The sequence below is a fragment of the Phasianus colchicus genome, chromosome 7 (assembly GCF_987193195.1).
Source record: "Phasianus colchicus chromosome 7, bPhaCol1.hap1.1, whole genome shotgun sequence".
In the NCBI taxonomy this organism is placed as follows: domain Eukaryota; kingdom Metazoa; phylum Chordata; class Aves; order Galliformes; family Phasianidae; genus Phasianus; species Phasianus colchicus.
This window is the reverse complement of record NC_143442.1, coordinates 25,172,261-25,190,252: the sequence shown is the minus strand read 5'-3', so window position 1 is coordinate 25,190,252 and position 17,992 is coordinate 25,172,261. Positions and strand designations below refer to the sequence as shown.

General features: G+C 39.2%; 1 protein-coding gene across 2 annotated transcripts in view; it reads right to left on the bottom strand.

The window, feature by feature from the left end:
• Positions 1-716: 716 nt before the first annotated feature.
• The window catches only part of CREB1 (cAMP responsive element binding protein 1), a 36,629-nt gene continuing 19,353 nt past the window's right edge, over positions 717-17,992 (bottom strand). Inside the window, exons 3-8 of one of the 2 annotated variants that reach the window (XM_090144196.1) lie at positions 15,126-15,272; positions 13,165-13,265; positions 11,632-11,774; positions 10,010-10,192; positions 8,765-8,919; positions 717-7,165 (exon numbers count right to left, since the gene is read on the bottom strand). In XM_090144196.1, coding sequence (XP_090000322.1) covers positions 7,025-7,165; positions 8,765-8,919; positions 10,010-10,192; positions 11,632-11,774; positions 13,165-13,265; positions 15,126-15,272 — 870 coding nt within the window. In that variant the 3' untranslated portion in view covers positions 717-7,024. Of the gene's footprint in view, positions 7,166-7,327; positions 8,920-10,009; positions 10,193-11,631; positions 11,775-13,164; positions 13,266-15,125; positions 15,273-17,992 lie in introns of those variants that run through there. The other variant, XM_090144195.1, reaches the window with a different exon arrangement.

Genomic DNA, 17,992 nt, shown 5'->3' with positions numbered 1-17,992 from the left:
TGCAGAGGGACCTGTGTTACCTGATTCCTTCAGTGTGAAGTTCAAGACAAACTGCATTTTTATCTTACAAACTAACCTGCCTGGGATTCCCCTCATTGCAGAGATGTAGATTCTGTGGACAAGTATAGGAACAACGTTATGAAAATGCTTAGTTGTGAAAACCACAAAATCCCACCCATAATGAGTCGACCTTTCTTCTTTCCCTTGGTGCATTGCATCAGTGATGGATTTATTCTGGCTTTTGTCCCAGTGGTTCGATCCAGCCTTGCAGATTACATAATCAATTTGTGATTTTGCAGTGTTTGCTGCCTTCTCTTCTGTTCTCAAAATCAGCAGTACATGGCTTAAGAGTAATGCTTACAAGTGGGAAAGATAGCATATTTAAACTGTGAAAGGAGAAAAATCTTTCACACATTATTAAACAACAGAACCAAGTACCACCAAAACAGATACAAGAAAGGAAGTTTAAAAATAGGTAGTAGAAGTGGAAGATAAACTTTGTCTTCAGGATTTACCCTCTAATTAATTCAAATTAATTAAGATTTTAAAAGCATTCTGTTTGGGAAGATACTCATGAATACTCACAGCACGCCACAAGTCATGAGGATACCATCATCTGCTTAAAATGTGCCCTTTCCCGTATTCCTATCTAGCTCTGCCTCTCAATCAGTGCAAAGGGAAAATCCTGCTCAAAAAAGAGACTTTTTAGAGTTTTTAAAAGCATGTTTATGTGACTGCACATAAATGTTTGTGTAAAAAGGGAGTTATGACAGTTTATACCACAAAGGTTACAGTAAGAAAAAGCACGTCTTTATGACAATAATTCACAAATTCACAAGAATCACTTTAATATACAAAGCAATTACTACCATTCTGAAACATAAAGCAGCTAATATGTACATAGTGTTAATAAAATGCATTATAACCCAGTACAGCTTTTTTTTTTCTTTTTCTTTTTAAACACAGATAAAGCACAAAAAATAAGTAAAAAAAAAATAAACACAACAGGGATGTTTCTAGATCTTTGGGGAAAGGTAAATTAGGATTTATTTTCCCCCAAGAATGGATTTTCTTTCAGTCTTTTAACTACCACAGGTACGTGGGAGTTTAGCTCAAATACCCTGTTCTGTGCTAACATGGTTTGAGTAAAGAACCAGAAATGCAGATGAGGTGAACTTGCCCTTTCCAGCATACATTACAAAGGGAGAACAATAACTCTTGCTCTGGAAGCTTCCCTGAAAAACACTGTTCCAAAACAATTTTAAATTATAAATCCAGACAACCAGAAACTCATTTTTGCAGTGAACAACTGATCTGTGGACAAGCCTGTGGAGGATCTTGCTGCCAATGAACACCTCTTTTTGCCCTGTTCCCCATTGCATCCATAGAAGTCCATATCAGCAGCACAGCATTAAATCTCATACAAAGTCGCAGTTCAGAATTTTTAAACTTTATGTTTTAATATAAATAAATGTTATTACAAACACACACACACACAAAAAAAAAAAAATAAAATGGAGTGGCACTGGATAAAACACAGCTTGTGGAGAGCATCCATTTCCAGACAACTGACCAGCTTAAGACCTTTCCCTTGCTCTCACTCAGCTATTCCCTAATTTAGAGAAATAGATTGCTGAAGCTGAAACTCAGTGAACCGACTGCTCCCAAGCAATGAGAACAGCAAGGGCTCAGCTTATGGAGGAGCGCTAACCATGGATCACTATGGCTGCTCCCTGGCCCTTTCCCTGTCAGCACACGGCTCCCGAGGACAGCTGGCTATTCCTCCTCCTTGCTGGTGAAAGTGAGACCTAGACTCACCGCTGTGGACCACAGGCCAAGAACTGCACTTGTAGCACCAGAACAGGTCAGTGTCTTCAATTTGTGCTACACAAAATAGCCAGAGCAAGTCTCTTTGCAGGACAGAGCTTAAGTACATGTAAAAAGTACATTCCAAGACAAAACACTTAAAATGCAACCCCCCTTACCACCTGGATCTGGTCCCTTTCCCTAAAAGATGAACAGATTTAAGCCATGTCTATCCACAATCCCGAACCTGCCACCAGCACACAGCAGGTAGGACTTCAGCTGAGCTCCATGATACATTCAGGTTTCTGCAAAATCAGTCTTTTACAGCCAGCAAATACAAAAGCTCAGGGAAATGAGTTCCCAGGCACAGTACATGAGAACCATGAAAGTACTGTATGCTTTTAAAACCTGCTTACTGTGACAGATTTCAGGATTATAGCTAAATTATCATTTCTGCACAAATAAGTTAGTTGTGCTTTTTTTCTTTTAAAGCAAAGTGACACACTGTCAGCATACCTTTAATTCCCGGTGTCAAAGATTTATAAAGCGTTTTGATTTATTTTCTTGGAATGCAGCTTTTAAAATGCACAGCTAAATCTCAAATTAAGGGGAATAAAGAGGCTGAGAAAGAGTTGGGCTTTCTTTCTGAGTTATCTCCCTTTCTCACCTGGGATCACTGAACCTGTTCTATTCTGTCTAAAAATAATGCCACATCCATCCTGTACCTACTGCTCTGAGACACCACACACTTAATTCTTTGCCATCTTCAGTACCACCCACTCACATCTCCTGCCAGTCTGAAGCAGTGCCTGCTGGAAGCCGGTGCTGATCAGCAAGTTACACTGGTGAAAGAGCCAACTGCTGTGGGGAGAGGAGTGAATTGTGTGCAGGCAGCGGGATCGCAGCAATTGTGCCCGGGAGCTTCTTAAGCAAACCCAATTGTTCTTATTTTTTTTCTATGCTTTTTTATTATTATTATTATTTTTATTTAAAAAGTGCACATTTTAATTAAACATTTACAAAGGATATCGTGTAACAAAAATAAATACATGACCTTTTGGTTAGATCATTGGCAAATGTGACATCACTAACCACCTTCAGGTAAAAAATGACAATAAAAACAGGGTCTTAGAAAACCAATGACATCCCCTATGAATTGTCATGCATTTGCAACCACTGATAATGAACTTGCTGTGATGCAGAGACCAGTCTTTAGTCCACAAAAAGCACTGGCTTTCTGTCTAACATAATAAAAAGGCAGAGGCCTGTTTTTGCTCAGATGACTACTTGCAGCTGCTGTCTACTGGAAGCCCAGATTTAAAAAACAAAACAAGACTGTAGTATAAATTTTGATCAGAAACTATCAGGGCTGTTTTCCTTATTAAATCTAACTTTTTTTTCCTGAGCCTCTTAATGATTCCAAACACCCCACCGATTTTCTAATCAATGTAAAATACCAGAGAAGATAGTGATCTGCGACACAAACACGACCTACAGAAGAGCCAGAACCTACAGGAGTCTGTACAGTCCTGACAGCGTGACAGGCTACAATTGTGCTTTCAGATACAAGCAATGGTACCAGCAACTACCTGCTTCTGGTGAAACTGCTGCTTACATACAAATGCACTGCTGCTACTCTAGGAGGAAAACAGAAGTCTTACCAGTGGTTCCTTTAAAAAGCAACACCTCAACAACCATTCCAATTGTTTTGCCTTTGATATATAGCTGCCAAAGAGAAAAAGCACAAAAGTGAGTTATTCTGGGGGATGGTGGCTGTTGTAAAATAACTGTTTACATCATTTCAAAAATCTCTGTCAAAAAAAATAAAGATAAAAACAAACCAACTCACAAAAGCCATGAAAAATGAAATACAATTCTCAAAAATGGATAACTGAGAAACAGCACAAAACAAATCAGTAATAAGCGCTAGAATAATGCAGCCCAGAAGTACTGGGCAGGGGGAGGCTTTCACACACACGCACACACCCACACACACACCCAGACGCACACAGAAGTAAAAATTTTTTCTGACCTCCATATACTATAATACTCAGCATTCCTGACTTAAAAGCTCTCAGAGCTGTAGATTATATACTGTGTGTATATATATATATGTACATATATTATACATATGTATTTTCCAAGAATATCTAAATTAAAAGAGCACCTCTGACAATATCTTAACTGCCTGACTGGTGCTGTAGTTTTGCAAAATAATGACATTACAAAAATTATATTTCAAATCAATCCTCGTTTATTATGAACATAATGGATCTAGCCCTTTCTAACCCTCTCCTCAGGTAAAACAGGCTATCGGTTCGAGAAAACTCACGATCGTGAGATATAAAACTACCTTCCCCCCCGCCAGCACTACTGCTGTCCTGTCTCCAAATGGCCTTAGTTTATAGAAGCTGATTACCCCAATCTCACTACTTGGTAAGTAACACATCAGCAAATGCCTGAATCATATTCTTTCCCCTTTTGGGTCACTATGAATAGTAAAGCATGTATGGGTAACCCTAGCCAGACCTGTACTCTGCCTAATACATTTTTTATCATCGTCATTAAAAATTTCTGTTTAAGAAATTCAAGTCCTTAAATCCTCAGTGCAGCATAAATAAAAATAAAGATTCTTGGAGCACTTTAAAATAACATTCTTTTTCTCAGTGAAATGTTTGTTGCTACTGCAGTCTACAGTAATGACACAATAGACTACTCACAGACCACACACAGACAGACGGGTAATGCAGTTCTCCTCTCACTGCCACACAGATTTGGTTCAGCCACGTAACAGAAGAAACAGGTCCAGGTCCAGCTGTAGGCTCCTGGTCCATGCACTGCCAGGCTCTGTGATGGGACTGCCCACGAGTGCCTACGGCCATGGCTAGGAGCATCCCCCAGCTCCCAGCTAGTCTCACAGAGCTTCAGTACAGAACCTCAAGCTTTTGCACACAGGTGGTTCTGCAAAACAAACAGCCTTAACACAGGCATTCATGGCCTTTTACACAATTCTCAAAGCTGGAGGAACCATTCCATGTAACTGTCAATTAAGCCATCATAAGCTTACATACTTGATGAGAACCATGCCTGCATCATCAACATTTCTAGTGTTAGTTCTGAAGAACTGGAAACCGTCAAAAATGCATGTGTTTTCTGTCTTTAAGAATCAGACAATTTTTAGGTAAGTGAGGCTGAGAATTTAGGGTCTTCTTTAAATTTCCATTGCTAAACTAATAAATTCATCTTCTGTTAAATAAAAACATGAAAATCAGTTTTCTATGGCAGATAAAAATAGACCATTTATAAACACCCTCAAAACTTAATTTGAAAATGAATTCTTTCATAATTTTGATACTTATGATCTCTTATTTGAAATACAATCTGAAATTATTGATAACTCTAGATTTAAAAATAATGCTACAAGTTTAACCCTGCTCCTTTAAAAGTCTCTTGGAAACTGAATGCCCTCTCAAATGAGAAAACTACAACTTTTAATACTGCTTAGTTGCTTGAGACTCAACTGCCAAGAGTCTTGCAAATGTTCTTGCAATGTCACACTGATTGTATAACCTCTTAGAAATTCATCTTTGAAATTTATCTTAAAAACAAATAGAGCGAATGGGAAAAAATATGAGCTAACGCTTTGCTAGGCAAGGCATTAGTACGGACCGGAGTCTTATTCATGCGTCCCTAAATGTAGAAGTTGGACCAGAGGCCCAAAGTAAACTTACTCCATCAAATGACTCACGTTAATATATGAAGAGCCTGACTCCAGGGGGCCAGGAAACAAACAGTGTGTGATTCTTTTTGACACATAATGGAAGTCCTAATGCTGATTATTTTTAACATTATCCACTTTTTTAACAATGTAAATCCAGAAATATTTCCTTAATACACACAAGAAGTCTGATCTTGCAAAAATCTGAGGCAGGTAAGTAGTTCTACTTACATTAACAACTTGATAAATCTGACCCTCCGCATGAAAAAATCCTCTCAATAAATTACGGATCTATTTAGCCCGGGCAAGTTCAAATAATTAATATTGTCCCTTGAGAAGCAGAAGTCGATTGGAGTATTTGCGTCTGAGGTCCCCTTCAATATTTGAGGTTGTCCTGATAGTTGCCATACTGCAATTTAATTTACGCATGGAAAACATCCTCCAAATTTGAAAAATAATTTAGTAAACCAGGACAATGCTTCTTTCAAGTTCAATAATTTCCATTACATATGATAGTGGTAGGGAAATAGAAATACGTGATTGCTTAAGAGGACATCAGACAAACTATACTGTTATCAGGGAGTATGTACGTGGAGTTGGCCACGCTTCAACTGCTTAGTTGTTCTGCATATAAATAGGCAGTGCTTTCATGTGTTAGCCTTATTATGTGACTGTTTTCTAAGCATCACTGCTGTACCTTTTTTATTCTGATTTCTTTCCCATTCAAATATTGTTTGCCAACCAGTAACATATGAAGTCAATGTTTTCTTTTTGTGCATTCAGAATGCCGAACACATTTGCACACACTATGCTTCAAGAAGCAACAACTGAACAGTGAAGCTTATTTCAATTCATTTGTGTCAGGTATGGAGTTTTCACTAGTTCAGGAGGGACTAGTGATGTAGATTCCTTATAAGAACCCCTCCTGGGCTAGTTTAACAAGGTATTTTAGCTCCACACGCAGAATGTGACTGTGAAGTGCCTTTCATTTGGCATGTCACCTAGACACGTATGTTTATAGCTTAAAATATGAGAAACCACTTTGGCAACCACTGCTTCTTCATTGCACCATGTGTGCTTTACATATGTGGCCCACAGCTCTCTGGGCCAAGAGGCTGGGGTAGTTCTGTCTCTAAGGCAATGGAAAGAGCTCAGCACAAATTCTTGACGCCATTACAAAAGGACCCTCCCCCACAGTAACTTCCCAAGTGACCATTTTAACTCCTTGAAGAGGATGGGAGATGAGAAAGAAGCCTGTTCTTCACGCTGAGATTATTTGACGATGAAAATAATCTTGTAGGGGGAGAAGTGGAGGCAAGTATTTGAACATTCACAGTTTGATGCAAAGCACAGACGAAGTATATTCTGTAGTTGCTTCAGGCAGTTTTGCGCATAGAAAAAAAGAAATGTTTAGAAAATAAAAAGTTTACTTTGTCTTTCTGGGTATAGCCAGAACCAGTCTCTCATCCCACCTGGACAAGTGAAAATGGGAATCCAAAATTAATCTGATTTGTGGCAGTAAAGGTCTTTAAGTGCTTTCAACTCCTCAATCAGTGTCTTGTTTTGGTTTTCAAGCACAGCCACTCGATTTTCTAGGCATTTCACATACTCCTTTTTCTTCCTGCGACATTCGCGTGCTGCCTCTCTGCAAAGCAAAAGAGGACATTCAAATCCAGAACAATTACTTGCAGGCTGGCTACTTAATTGTTTGGGTAAAACCCTTATGTGGTACTGTCATTTTTAGAATATGCAGGTAAAAAGAAACACCCACAGGTTAGGTAAAAAGGCTGAGCTCATAACAATTTCTCAAGATCTAATGTTCATTTCAATATCCAAATCCTAATTTGCCAGCACCAATACAAATCTGCTGCTCTGAGGAAAGGAGCCTACTCAAACATAAATTTCTGTTTGCAGGATTTGACTTAGAGCTATTAGTCTGAGTGGAATGCTGGTGTAATAATTAAATTGCTTTTATTATAATAAATAGATGAATAATAAAAACATGGATAGAAGTGGTGTTCATCTATTAATCTTCTTATAGTCTCAACTCTACCTTTTACTGCAGTCCAACCAATAGTCAGGAAGTTCAAGCAGTGCAAAAAATGCTGCACTTAGAGCATTCGGGTATTTGCCCTTGAGCAATACTTTCACTTTCTTAGTAATGTCTGCATCATTGCAGTGATAATATATACCACTCAGATAAGAAAAAATGACACAGTCACTAGCAACAGTACTTGTTCTTTAGCCTTCATCTGCTGTGCAGAGAACATGGCATTGTAAATGTGCTGAAGCAGGTCTTGGGACAATCAAACTCTTCTGTAAAGACTGAGCTGCCTGCAAGTAACTCAGATGTCAATATATTAAGGATACCACTGAAAAATACCTCAAAGGTGCTAATGTGCAGCTGAGCATCCTGAAGGCAGCAACACCAAGGCAGAAGGTGTCCTGCAGAGCAACAGTAATGGTGATGACTTGCAAAATGAGCACAAGGATAGATGCTGCATGTGGACATACTTGCAGAAGGTTCTCCTGCAACATGGCTTGTCAATGCAGTATGCTGCAGAAACATGTAACATACATTTGTTTGACCTGAATTGCTGAGTGCAATGCAGAACAGCTTCAAAAGGTGAGTGAGTGTCCTATTATGCAAAAACTGCATAAAATGTTGATAATGCCAGTGCTCTGGGTAATGAGAAGGTAAGTTTGAAGATAGCTCTTTCTCTCACGAGGTAAGTAATAACTTGTACAAAGTAAAAAAAAAAAAAAAAAGGGCATGTCTACCATCTGTTCCAGGATCTATCTGGTAAGTCAACACGAAAAGCAACTGCTGATATTCTGCTTTGTAAATGAGACAGAAAGAAGAAAATCTAATTTATAATCCCTGAAAGGACTCAAGTATCCACTGTTCACTCCTACAAATACAGCTTTATATGCTTGTAGCACTTCAGTGGGCCATATGCAACATGTGGAATTTTGTGTCATTTTGGGCTGCCACTTGTGTCATCAAATATTAACTTCTACTGGATTAGGAAAGAGTTGTGCCTCTCAGAGGAGAGCTACTAAGGTGCCTTCTTGGGTGACAACTTCTTACTTATGGTGACACCCTTACTTAAGGTTTCACAGTCAATACATGGCATAAGCAGGTGTGTTTCTTTGCTTCGCACCTTTAATGACTTCAGAAAGATCAGGATTCTATTTCTGTGCAGAGTTATTTGGAAAAAGAAAGTGATCTAAATGTACATGCCTGTTCTTCATTAGACGCACTTCTCTCTTCCGTGCGGCCTCTTCTGCTGGCTGGGTTGGAAGTGCTGGAGATGATGCCATGACTACTCCAGGTGCAATGGTGCTGGTAGGGGCGGTGCGAATCTGGTAGGTCTGCACATCTCCTGAGGCAGCTGCAAGATGAAAAACATAGGGGTCATATTATCAGTTTGGTGAAAGCACTGTTAAACGTGACGTGAAAAGTGCAGTTATCTATCTAACTATGCATTCTGAGTTACCATGTGAGATAGATGACCATCATCTGCATCACTACTGCAGATGTTACTGTCTTAGCTTATCAACATAAAATGTTTTAGGCATTTTGCTGAAGAAGTCTTCACTTGATGCCTACCACATATTGCTGTACTTCTTTTTCCCCTAATACACTTCCTTTTATTTCCCTGGGCTTTGGACAGTCTTAGCAGGTGTAAGAAAATGAAAGATGGCAAACAGTATTTCTAGCTGTGCTCCAAATTTTTATCTGCAAAAGGAGAAACTACATATCTACGTATCTGGGGCAGAAAAAAGCCTGTAGAAACATAGCATTTACTTCAACAATTGTGTGCAAATTAGGTGCACAACTTAATACTTCTCTAGAATAGAGAATGGGGTCTTTGGTTTCTGTTATTTCTTTTAACCCACAAGTGTGTTATACTTGCCTGAGATCATAAAAAATTTGATATCACCTAAAGAGGCTGCATGTGGTTAAGAATGCAAAATCCAGAAAATCAATGTAACAACAGTATTTTTTGCACCCATATATTTTTTTACTGGTGCCTAGAGACCTCTCCACTGGATAACTTTAAATTATCTGCCTTAGAATCATAAAAGCAGGCATATAATTTTCTGTTATTTTGATAAATATTTTTAAAACTCTCCCTCTTATTCCTAATTAATCAAAACACGAATTTTAATAAAATAAAAAGTAACTTGGTCTAAGTCTGAAGTAGTTCTGCTCTAAGTGGAGGTCTTGATTAAATGACATCTTAAGGCATGATCCTTAAGTATTCTATGATTCTAAAACTCCATGACTAACTATCTGGTGACAAGTTACAAACCCACAACAAAAAAGGAATTACGACTTCCAATTGAAAAGGGAGAGAACTAATAAATAAAGGTGTCCTTATGGAAAGAACATACTAAACAACCTTTTTTCTTAGGTTGGCAAGATGAATCTGTGTGGAGAAAATGTTATACAGAATGACTGGCTGTGAGGCATCTCACCTTGTACAACAACTTGGTTGCTGGGTACAAGTATCTGTTGTCCATCTGTGGTCTGTGCATATTGTAAAATGGTAGTGCCAGGTTGCGTTGCAGCTGCATTGGTCATTGTCAATGTCTGAAGACCTTGTACTCCATCTGTGCCATTGTTAGATAACTGAATTGCTCCTCCTTGCGTAATAGCAACTGCAGACAAAGAAAAGGGATACAGTATTTAAGACATTGATTTACTCATTAATATAAAGTGATTAACCTAGACATAGAAGACTACCAGTCCAAGTTAAAGCCGCTGAACCCTTATAAGCCCTCAAATCAGATACAAGGCTTTACAGTAGGTTTAAAGTAACCATACTTTGACAGTAAGGTTTTAATTTTTCCTGAGACTCATATTTTGAGTCACACCCACAACTTAACATTCAATTTAAAATACAAATTAGTTTCTCTGATAAAACAATATCACACAGAGGAGCTACAATCCTCCCCTGGGAAATACTTTCTGTTAGTTAGTATTCTTCTTGGTTGATTTAGGTCTTTTCCTTGCCTTTTTCTTCTCATCTGAAATTCTTTGCCTCTTCCATGCTTTACTCCCTTCAGTCTCCTCTGCTGCTACTGCTATCCATCTTGTGTTTCACTTTCTTCTTGCTTTGACATTTTTCTCTTCTCTTTGTATCTCCCCTTCTCTACTACTTCCTCAGCACCTTCCTAGCAGTGTTTTCACTCACACAGGTCCAGTTTCACACATTTTTCTTTCCTTCATGCAGTCTTTGTTGGTTTTTTTTCCTTTCTCTCCCTCTCTGCTGTGTACTGAGGTGTACTGAGACATCACTTCTCCTTTCTATTTCCACAGAATTTCACTGTATTCTTATATATAGGCATATCAAAGTCTGAGGCGTCCACATGACCAGTTTATTTTACAGTTATGGTAGAAAAGCAGAATTAACATCATTTCAATATTTAAGTAGGATATTGTCAAAGTGGCTAAGGAGTAAACAGAAACAACATTTTAAAGAGATTTTAAGAGAAAGACATGAACTGAGAATTCTTTCTTCCTCTTGAACATTTATTACTGAGTATATTTGTTTGAGACAGCACGTGAATTCTAGCTTTACTGTTGTATCCTCAACCCTTCAAGTCAAAGTACTGTAGCTATAAAAACTAATGAGTAAAGACAATGAAAACACAGAAACTCTTTTCCTACGTGTTTCAAATAAGCTTGTTGAAGTCCATATATTTCAGGACTTTCTAAAAAGTGCAATGGCAGACTAATGCATCTTCTATTAACTAGGTAATGATTTAGCCTGGATTAATAGTCTGCCAGCAAAAATTGAAACTACTGAATTACTTCATTTGATTCCTGAAGTTAGAAAGTTTATAACAGCATTATGTTTAACTCATATTTTGCCTCTGGAAGCAGCAGCTGCACTAGCTGGCAAACAATCCCAGAATGTTAATTGAAGATTTCAAATATTAACAAGAGGAATATGTTTAAAAGCTATATAGCTGTCAAATATAGTAATCTTAGTTTTACCTCCTGCTTTACCCTAGCCCACACAGTTATACAAATAATAGTTCTTCATCTTCTCATCCCCACTTACTAGCACCACTGAGAAATTCAGACTACATACTGTACTGCCCACTGCTGGTTTGGTAAATGGGAGTTGGCACCGTAACAGTGGCGATGGCAGGTGCTGCTGTTTCCTCTTCAGACTTTTCCTCTTCGATCCTTGGCACTCCTGGGGCGTCTGAGGACAAGTCATTCAATATTTTTCTGGCAAAGACAGTGTGTTGTAGAGATTTTAATAAAAGGTGAGAAAATGTCTTTTTGATCCATAATTATTGGGAAGTGCAGTGAGCCAGCACTGCAAATATGGGTGCAAAATGAAAAACCCAGACTACCTTTGAATTCTTATTGGAGAAAGTTGTTCAGAGTGCTATGCACAGATGGGTAAGGCAGTTAGCAAAGAGCAGCACAGGTGCTTCTCAACAACTGCAATATTTCCTTTTTCTTAAAAACATGTTTGTGTCTCATGCATTTTGACTTGTTTCCTGCTTTCATCCACAAAATATCTGAAGAAAGCAATGTATGCAAAACCTCATCATTCGCATCAGAGGTATAAAGGAAGTTTGCAGAAATGCCTATACAGGGTCACCAGCTTTTAATGGAACAGCTGCCTGGGAGACAATGCTGAGTGTTTAAGCAGCACAATTATGTTTACAGGGGAGGTAAAAACTCTGCCTTAGAAAGCTGTAAGATTAGCATGTAAAGAAAAAGCAGTTTGTTAACTATTTACATGGGCTAATCCTCCAAAGCCCAAACAGCTGAAACATCGCAGCTACAGGTCCTACTGACTGTGACTGTAGGACTGAACATAACCAGTTCCTGCCATTTGCAACGTTTAGACTAAGCACTGTCCCACAGAGAGTGGACTGTCAAGCCAGGAACATCAGGGGGAAATTCTTTACAGAGAGAGTGGTGAGGTACTGGAACAGGCTGCCCAGAGAGGCTGTGGATGCCCCGTCCCTGGAAGTGTTCAAGGCCAGCCTGGTCTAGCATTAAATGAGGAGGTTGGTGGCCCTGCATGTGGCAGGGGGGTTGGAGATTCACGATCCTTGAGGTCCCTTCCAACCTTGGCCGTTCTGTGATTCTGTGAAGCCTTTTTTAGTACAGGCACTGTACTAAACCCTCACTGCAAAATGCTACTTAGGTGTAAAGGAACTTTGTAATTCTCTTTTCCTGTGGTTTGTCTCTAAAATTCAAAGTGTGATGAAGTGAACACCGTTATAGATCCTAAGCTCCAACATGACACTCGTTGCCTTTTCGAGGCTTTGGGAAACAGAACATCTGTGCTCAGCTATGTGGGGAGGCTGGTCACTCTGCTAGGCAACTTGACAAACAATGCTTTCTGTTACTATTTCAGCTCTGCATGTGTGCAGGAAGCCCAGCACTGCACAAGTGCTCCACAGTGCCAAGTACCACTTGGACAGATAACAAATTCCCTTCTAGAGAATTTGAATTCTACGTATTAGATGAGAAAAATTAGTGGACAAAACAGAGAGATTTCAATAAATCTGAACAGAGCTATAGAATTCCATCATTTGGCACCCCATGTGAAGAACTCATCCAACACGCAAAATGCTTCTGCTTTTAACCTGCTCACCTGTAGGAGGGTCGTCTGGAAAGAATTTCTCTCCGTTTCTGTGAGTCTGTGACACTGTCTACTGATTCCTGTGAGTCTTCACTTTCTGCTATAGTTGAGATCTGAAAATAAGAACACCAATCAAATTTAACAGGACACTTCCAATGCCTTTTTGTTAAAGAATTGCTGATGCGATGCATGTATTATACACTACTACTATCTATGCAATGAAAAGAAAGGGCAGGCTGCTTAAAAGTAACAGATACATGAAGAATGACCAGAGTCAGGTATCTACTCATGAGAATGTCTCTTAGAATTTAAATACTACAGTAAGAGAATACAAAAATTAGTCCCAAACAGTTTTTGGTATTCATGATTTCTTCCTTGTTTCCATCCATTCTGAGGGAACAAACGAGGAAGTCAGTCAGATTTAGGGAGAGAAAAATTAAAAGCAAATTAAGAAAGAACACAGAAAGGTTGGAAAGAGCAAAATAATGAAATTGAGAAACAACAACTTATAAATCACTGTATGGATTTATTACACAAAGACTGCTTTTTCTTTTGGGAAATCGTCAGGAAAATGTCATGCCTGAAGATGCTAAAAAATAATGCAGTGCTGCAAGTCTGAAAATTGGAGATAAAAAAAAAAATTAAAAAGACTCATAAAGGAAAGTTAAAATGTTTCTAACAGCCGTAGTTCCATAGTTTTAAATTCAAAGTGTCCCAAAAATATTTTAAAAATCTCAAATACATAAACTCTTGAGGCCGTTTTTCAAATGGCTATATTCCTGTTACAAATATACAAAGCTCATTATGGTGAGCAGCAAAATGCTTATGTGAGAAACACAGCTCTCAACATGATTATTTAAGCACCGTAGGGAAGATCCTTAGAGGATCCAAAAGCTTGCTGGCGCCTAAATCTCAGTTATCAGATAGAGGGCCCAGACAGGTCCAAGGCTGACAGTGAAATACCATGCTTTGTGTATCACAGCATTCCATACACATTTGTGCTTTGCACCGAGCCAGGTGAATCCCATCCATGATTTCACTGTCAGTCTCTTATCTCCCACCCCTGTGCTAGTAATGTGCACTTATCTGAAAACTGCTTGCTTTCAATAGATTAAAACTCTGAACTTTTGACTCTATCAGCTGAAGAGGGCAGAGACTGCCAAAAACTCATCATTAAAACCAACAAGGAGTAAATAAAGACTATTATCAGAATGGCCTAGTTTTAAGTTATGCATGCCTTATTATTTTTTACAAGAATACCCAGCTAGGTATCTATCAGTCTAACTCTGTGTAGCTGCCCAAAGTAATTCCTCTGCTCAGTAACACTGGACTTGAAATTGCTCAAAAGAAAAATGAAATAAATGGTTATGGGTTTTAAGATTTCAGATTACTTTTCTTCTAAGTCTTCAAACCCTCTCTTTATTCATATTGCATTATCTTTCTTGTTTTACGGAAGAAAAACAACATTCAGCTGGTAAATTTAAATATTATTTTTACGAGGAGACCGATAAGTATATTTTGAGGGTCATAAATATACAGATGTATTTTGTAAACCAATATAAATGTTTCCTGAAGTGGCAAAGACTCTCATCTCAGAATATCAGGCTCAAATGATTAACAGATTAAATTATAAGAAAAACTGCTCTTGTTCACCTTCGGACAATATTAACTCTTACACTCTTACTGTGCAAAAATAAAGTAGAGGAAAAAAATTAAGAAACACTGAAAGATAAAACAGTAACCTGTTAAACTCCCCAATCAAGTTCTAGAGGGAAATGAAACTCAGTGATGAATTAAAGTCAAAAGTTAAACAAAAAAGATAAAAAAGTCACAGAGTAGTAAATACTGTACTGATTTTGCTTTTAAATTAATTTAAGCAAAAACATAATCAAGGACACAAGCCCAATAGAAACAAATTGGCAGGACTGTTCAGAAGGTGCAATTTGCGTATTAGGAAGTTCTTCAGCAAATACCTGAACTGTCTGGACCTGTGGAGACTGAATAACTGATGGCTGGGCAGCCTGAATTACGCCGTGCACTTGAACTGTCTGCCCATTGGGCAGCTGAACTAAGGTCACCGTGGGTGCAGAAGATGTTGCGTGAGCTGCTGGCATAGATACCTGCAATGTAGAGACAGTGAACAAAGTTAGGTTATTGCAGAATCCTATTTCACTATCAGGAACACCTTCTGGTGAACAAATTACATCTAATCTAGACACCGGTTAGATGACCCAAATGTTTCAAAGTAATACAAAAAACCCTGAATTGTCTATGCCCAACATCTGACCTACTTTCCAAATTAATCTAATGCAGACTTTCTGCAGGCTCAAAATATCACCTCTAAAACCATTGACAAGATTGAGAAAAACACAACTGCTTCTATTTTGAGTAACCTGATAAAAACATATTAACCTTCAGTTACTTCAGTTACACACTGCTAGGATTTGGGTGTACTCCTACTAACACTGCTGAGTCAAAGGTAGAAATGTATGGGAGTGGAACTATTTTTGTTCTCACTCAGGAGCATGCACAGTTACTTGCCAGATGTAAGATGTTAGAATTTGTAGAGTCATATCCTTCAGACTTATTAGCGACTAAACCATACTGAGTAGTTGGCAAAATCAACCATGTGTTCAGACAGAAAAAACTGGGGGTTGCTGAGGACCAAAATATATGCAGTAAGTTGTTTTGATCCAGCCTAGCGAGTAAATGCAAACTCTGCTCTTACAGCTATTTCATGTCTGAGGAAAAATGGCCCAACTCTTTAAAATCTCAATTCCCACACACGTTCATTTCTAAAGCACAGAGCTGCAGGCAGTGGCTATGCCCACAGTGATGTGCCAACTGTGCAGCGCTGAGCATGGCAGTGTGCGTGCAGCCACACGGCCCTGCACAGGACATGGCCCCAAGGACAGCACTCCGCAAGCAGAGCTGCTCATGCCATGTGGAGAAGTCTCGCTTCTTCGCTGTGCCGAGTGACATGGAGCACAATGGGCAAGCAGTGGGCTGTGCACTGGGGCTGCTCCGTGGCTGGACAGGCACTCCAGGACTCAGTCGTGCTCATCCCTGATCTGGTGACACTGTGCATGCGGTCACACCTGGGCTCCTGGCAGGCAGAGCAGTGCCAGGGCTGCCACACTGTGCCAGGGCCCCAGAGATGCTCCTTACTTGCCATCACAGCCTTGGCCATCGCAGACCATGCCAGTGAGGGCTCGCTCACTAGCCACCCTGCACCTGCATACCTACATTTGGAAAATGGAGTCTTCTGGTGTGTAATGGCTTTTTTAAGAAATGCAATCCATTTAGCTACAGTGGGAGTAGGAGTTCTACTGCCGTCCTGCCTAATCCCAGAGAACTGCTGTATGCAGACTGCAAATTCTGTGCTGTCCTCCTGGACATGTGGTTCTCAAAATACTACAACAGCTCATATCTGAATCTCCATAAACATCCATCATTTACAAAGAAATCTTGCTCGACAACAGAATTAAGGGGAATTTCATGTAGATCTCTCTCCTCCACAGCTGTCCCTCCCTAATCCACAATCTGTGCTTGCCGTTACCTTCCTTTTTTATGAAAATGGCTGCAGCATTACATGGCCGTACTTAGCTCGCAGGAGAGAAACTGGGACTGGGATTAGCGTGAACATGCTTCCTTCTGGCAAATCATATTCCTTCACCAAGTGACCTTTTATAATACTACACGTCTGACTGAACAGTCCTTGGCAGTGACAGCAATGCTGATCAACTGGAGGCTACACTGCGGCTGCACAAAGCCAACAGCAGAATGCAACTTCCGCAGATGTCTCTGACTCATACCTTGTGGAACTGGAACGAGTTTCCTTTTGACTCCAAAAACCACCCTGAGCTAGCTAAAACCACAGAATTTAGACTAAGCTCATAAGGGGGTGACCTTACAAGAAATAATGAAAGATTAAATTAACATAATTAGTTATTTAGACTTGCCTGAGCCTCTGAGGGCACTCTAATGCCAAGCACTGCCACATGACACATTAAAAATATCATATTAAAGAAACACTGCCAATCAGAATCAGACAAGGAATTGTGTTTTGGACTGTTCAGTCCCCTCCATGAGGATTATAAAGTTTGGGAAATAGCCAAGGTGCAAATAATACAGTGAATGACAATAGGGGAATTAGGGAAACTTACATATTTGCCTGTGCTTCACAGGGGTTTTAATAATAACTGCATAGCCTTTTCTTACTCAAAACAAACAAACAAAAAAAAAAAACCCTCATTCAAGCGCCAGGGTAATTTTACCCAAGTGAAGTACATTCAGTCTACTCCATACTGCAAGTTTAACTACCTAGAAGTGAGTATGTCAGCACATAAATGTAAGACATGCTTGCTTCTCCATACGAAATCTTAACACAAATCAAGAGGGAAGCAGCTTACTGGTTTTGCAAGAGAAATAAATGACTTTCACTTAGTTGACACTGACGTGTTATTCACACCACCTACATTCTGTGCCTAAGTTAGACAGTGAGAAAACTGCCCAAAGAAGCAAGCTGGTGCAGGGCAGCTGGTGGTCTGAAAATTCACACTACAGCTCACTGAACAAAAAGCGCCCTGTGCATTTTAACAGCTTGCACCCCTGTGCTATCACTTGAATGGAAGTGTACTGAGTTTATTGAGAGGTGAAAAGACTTCTTAGAGATATTAACCACCTATAAAATTGTACATAATTCAACACTTGCACCACTTAAAAGATATCAAATTCTCCACTCTATGTGATCTAAAAAACATGCTAGCTCTTTGCAGACTGCAAGTACTTTTAAAATGAAATTGTTAAAGGAGAGAGATGAGAGATTCTGTACTCATTT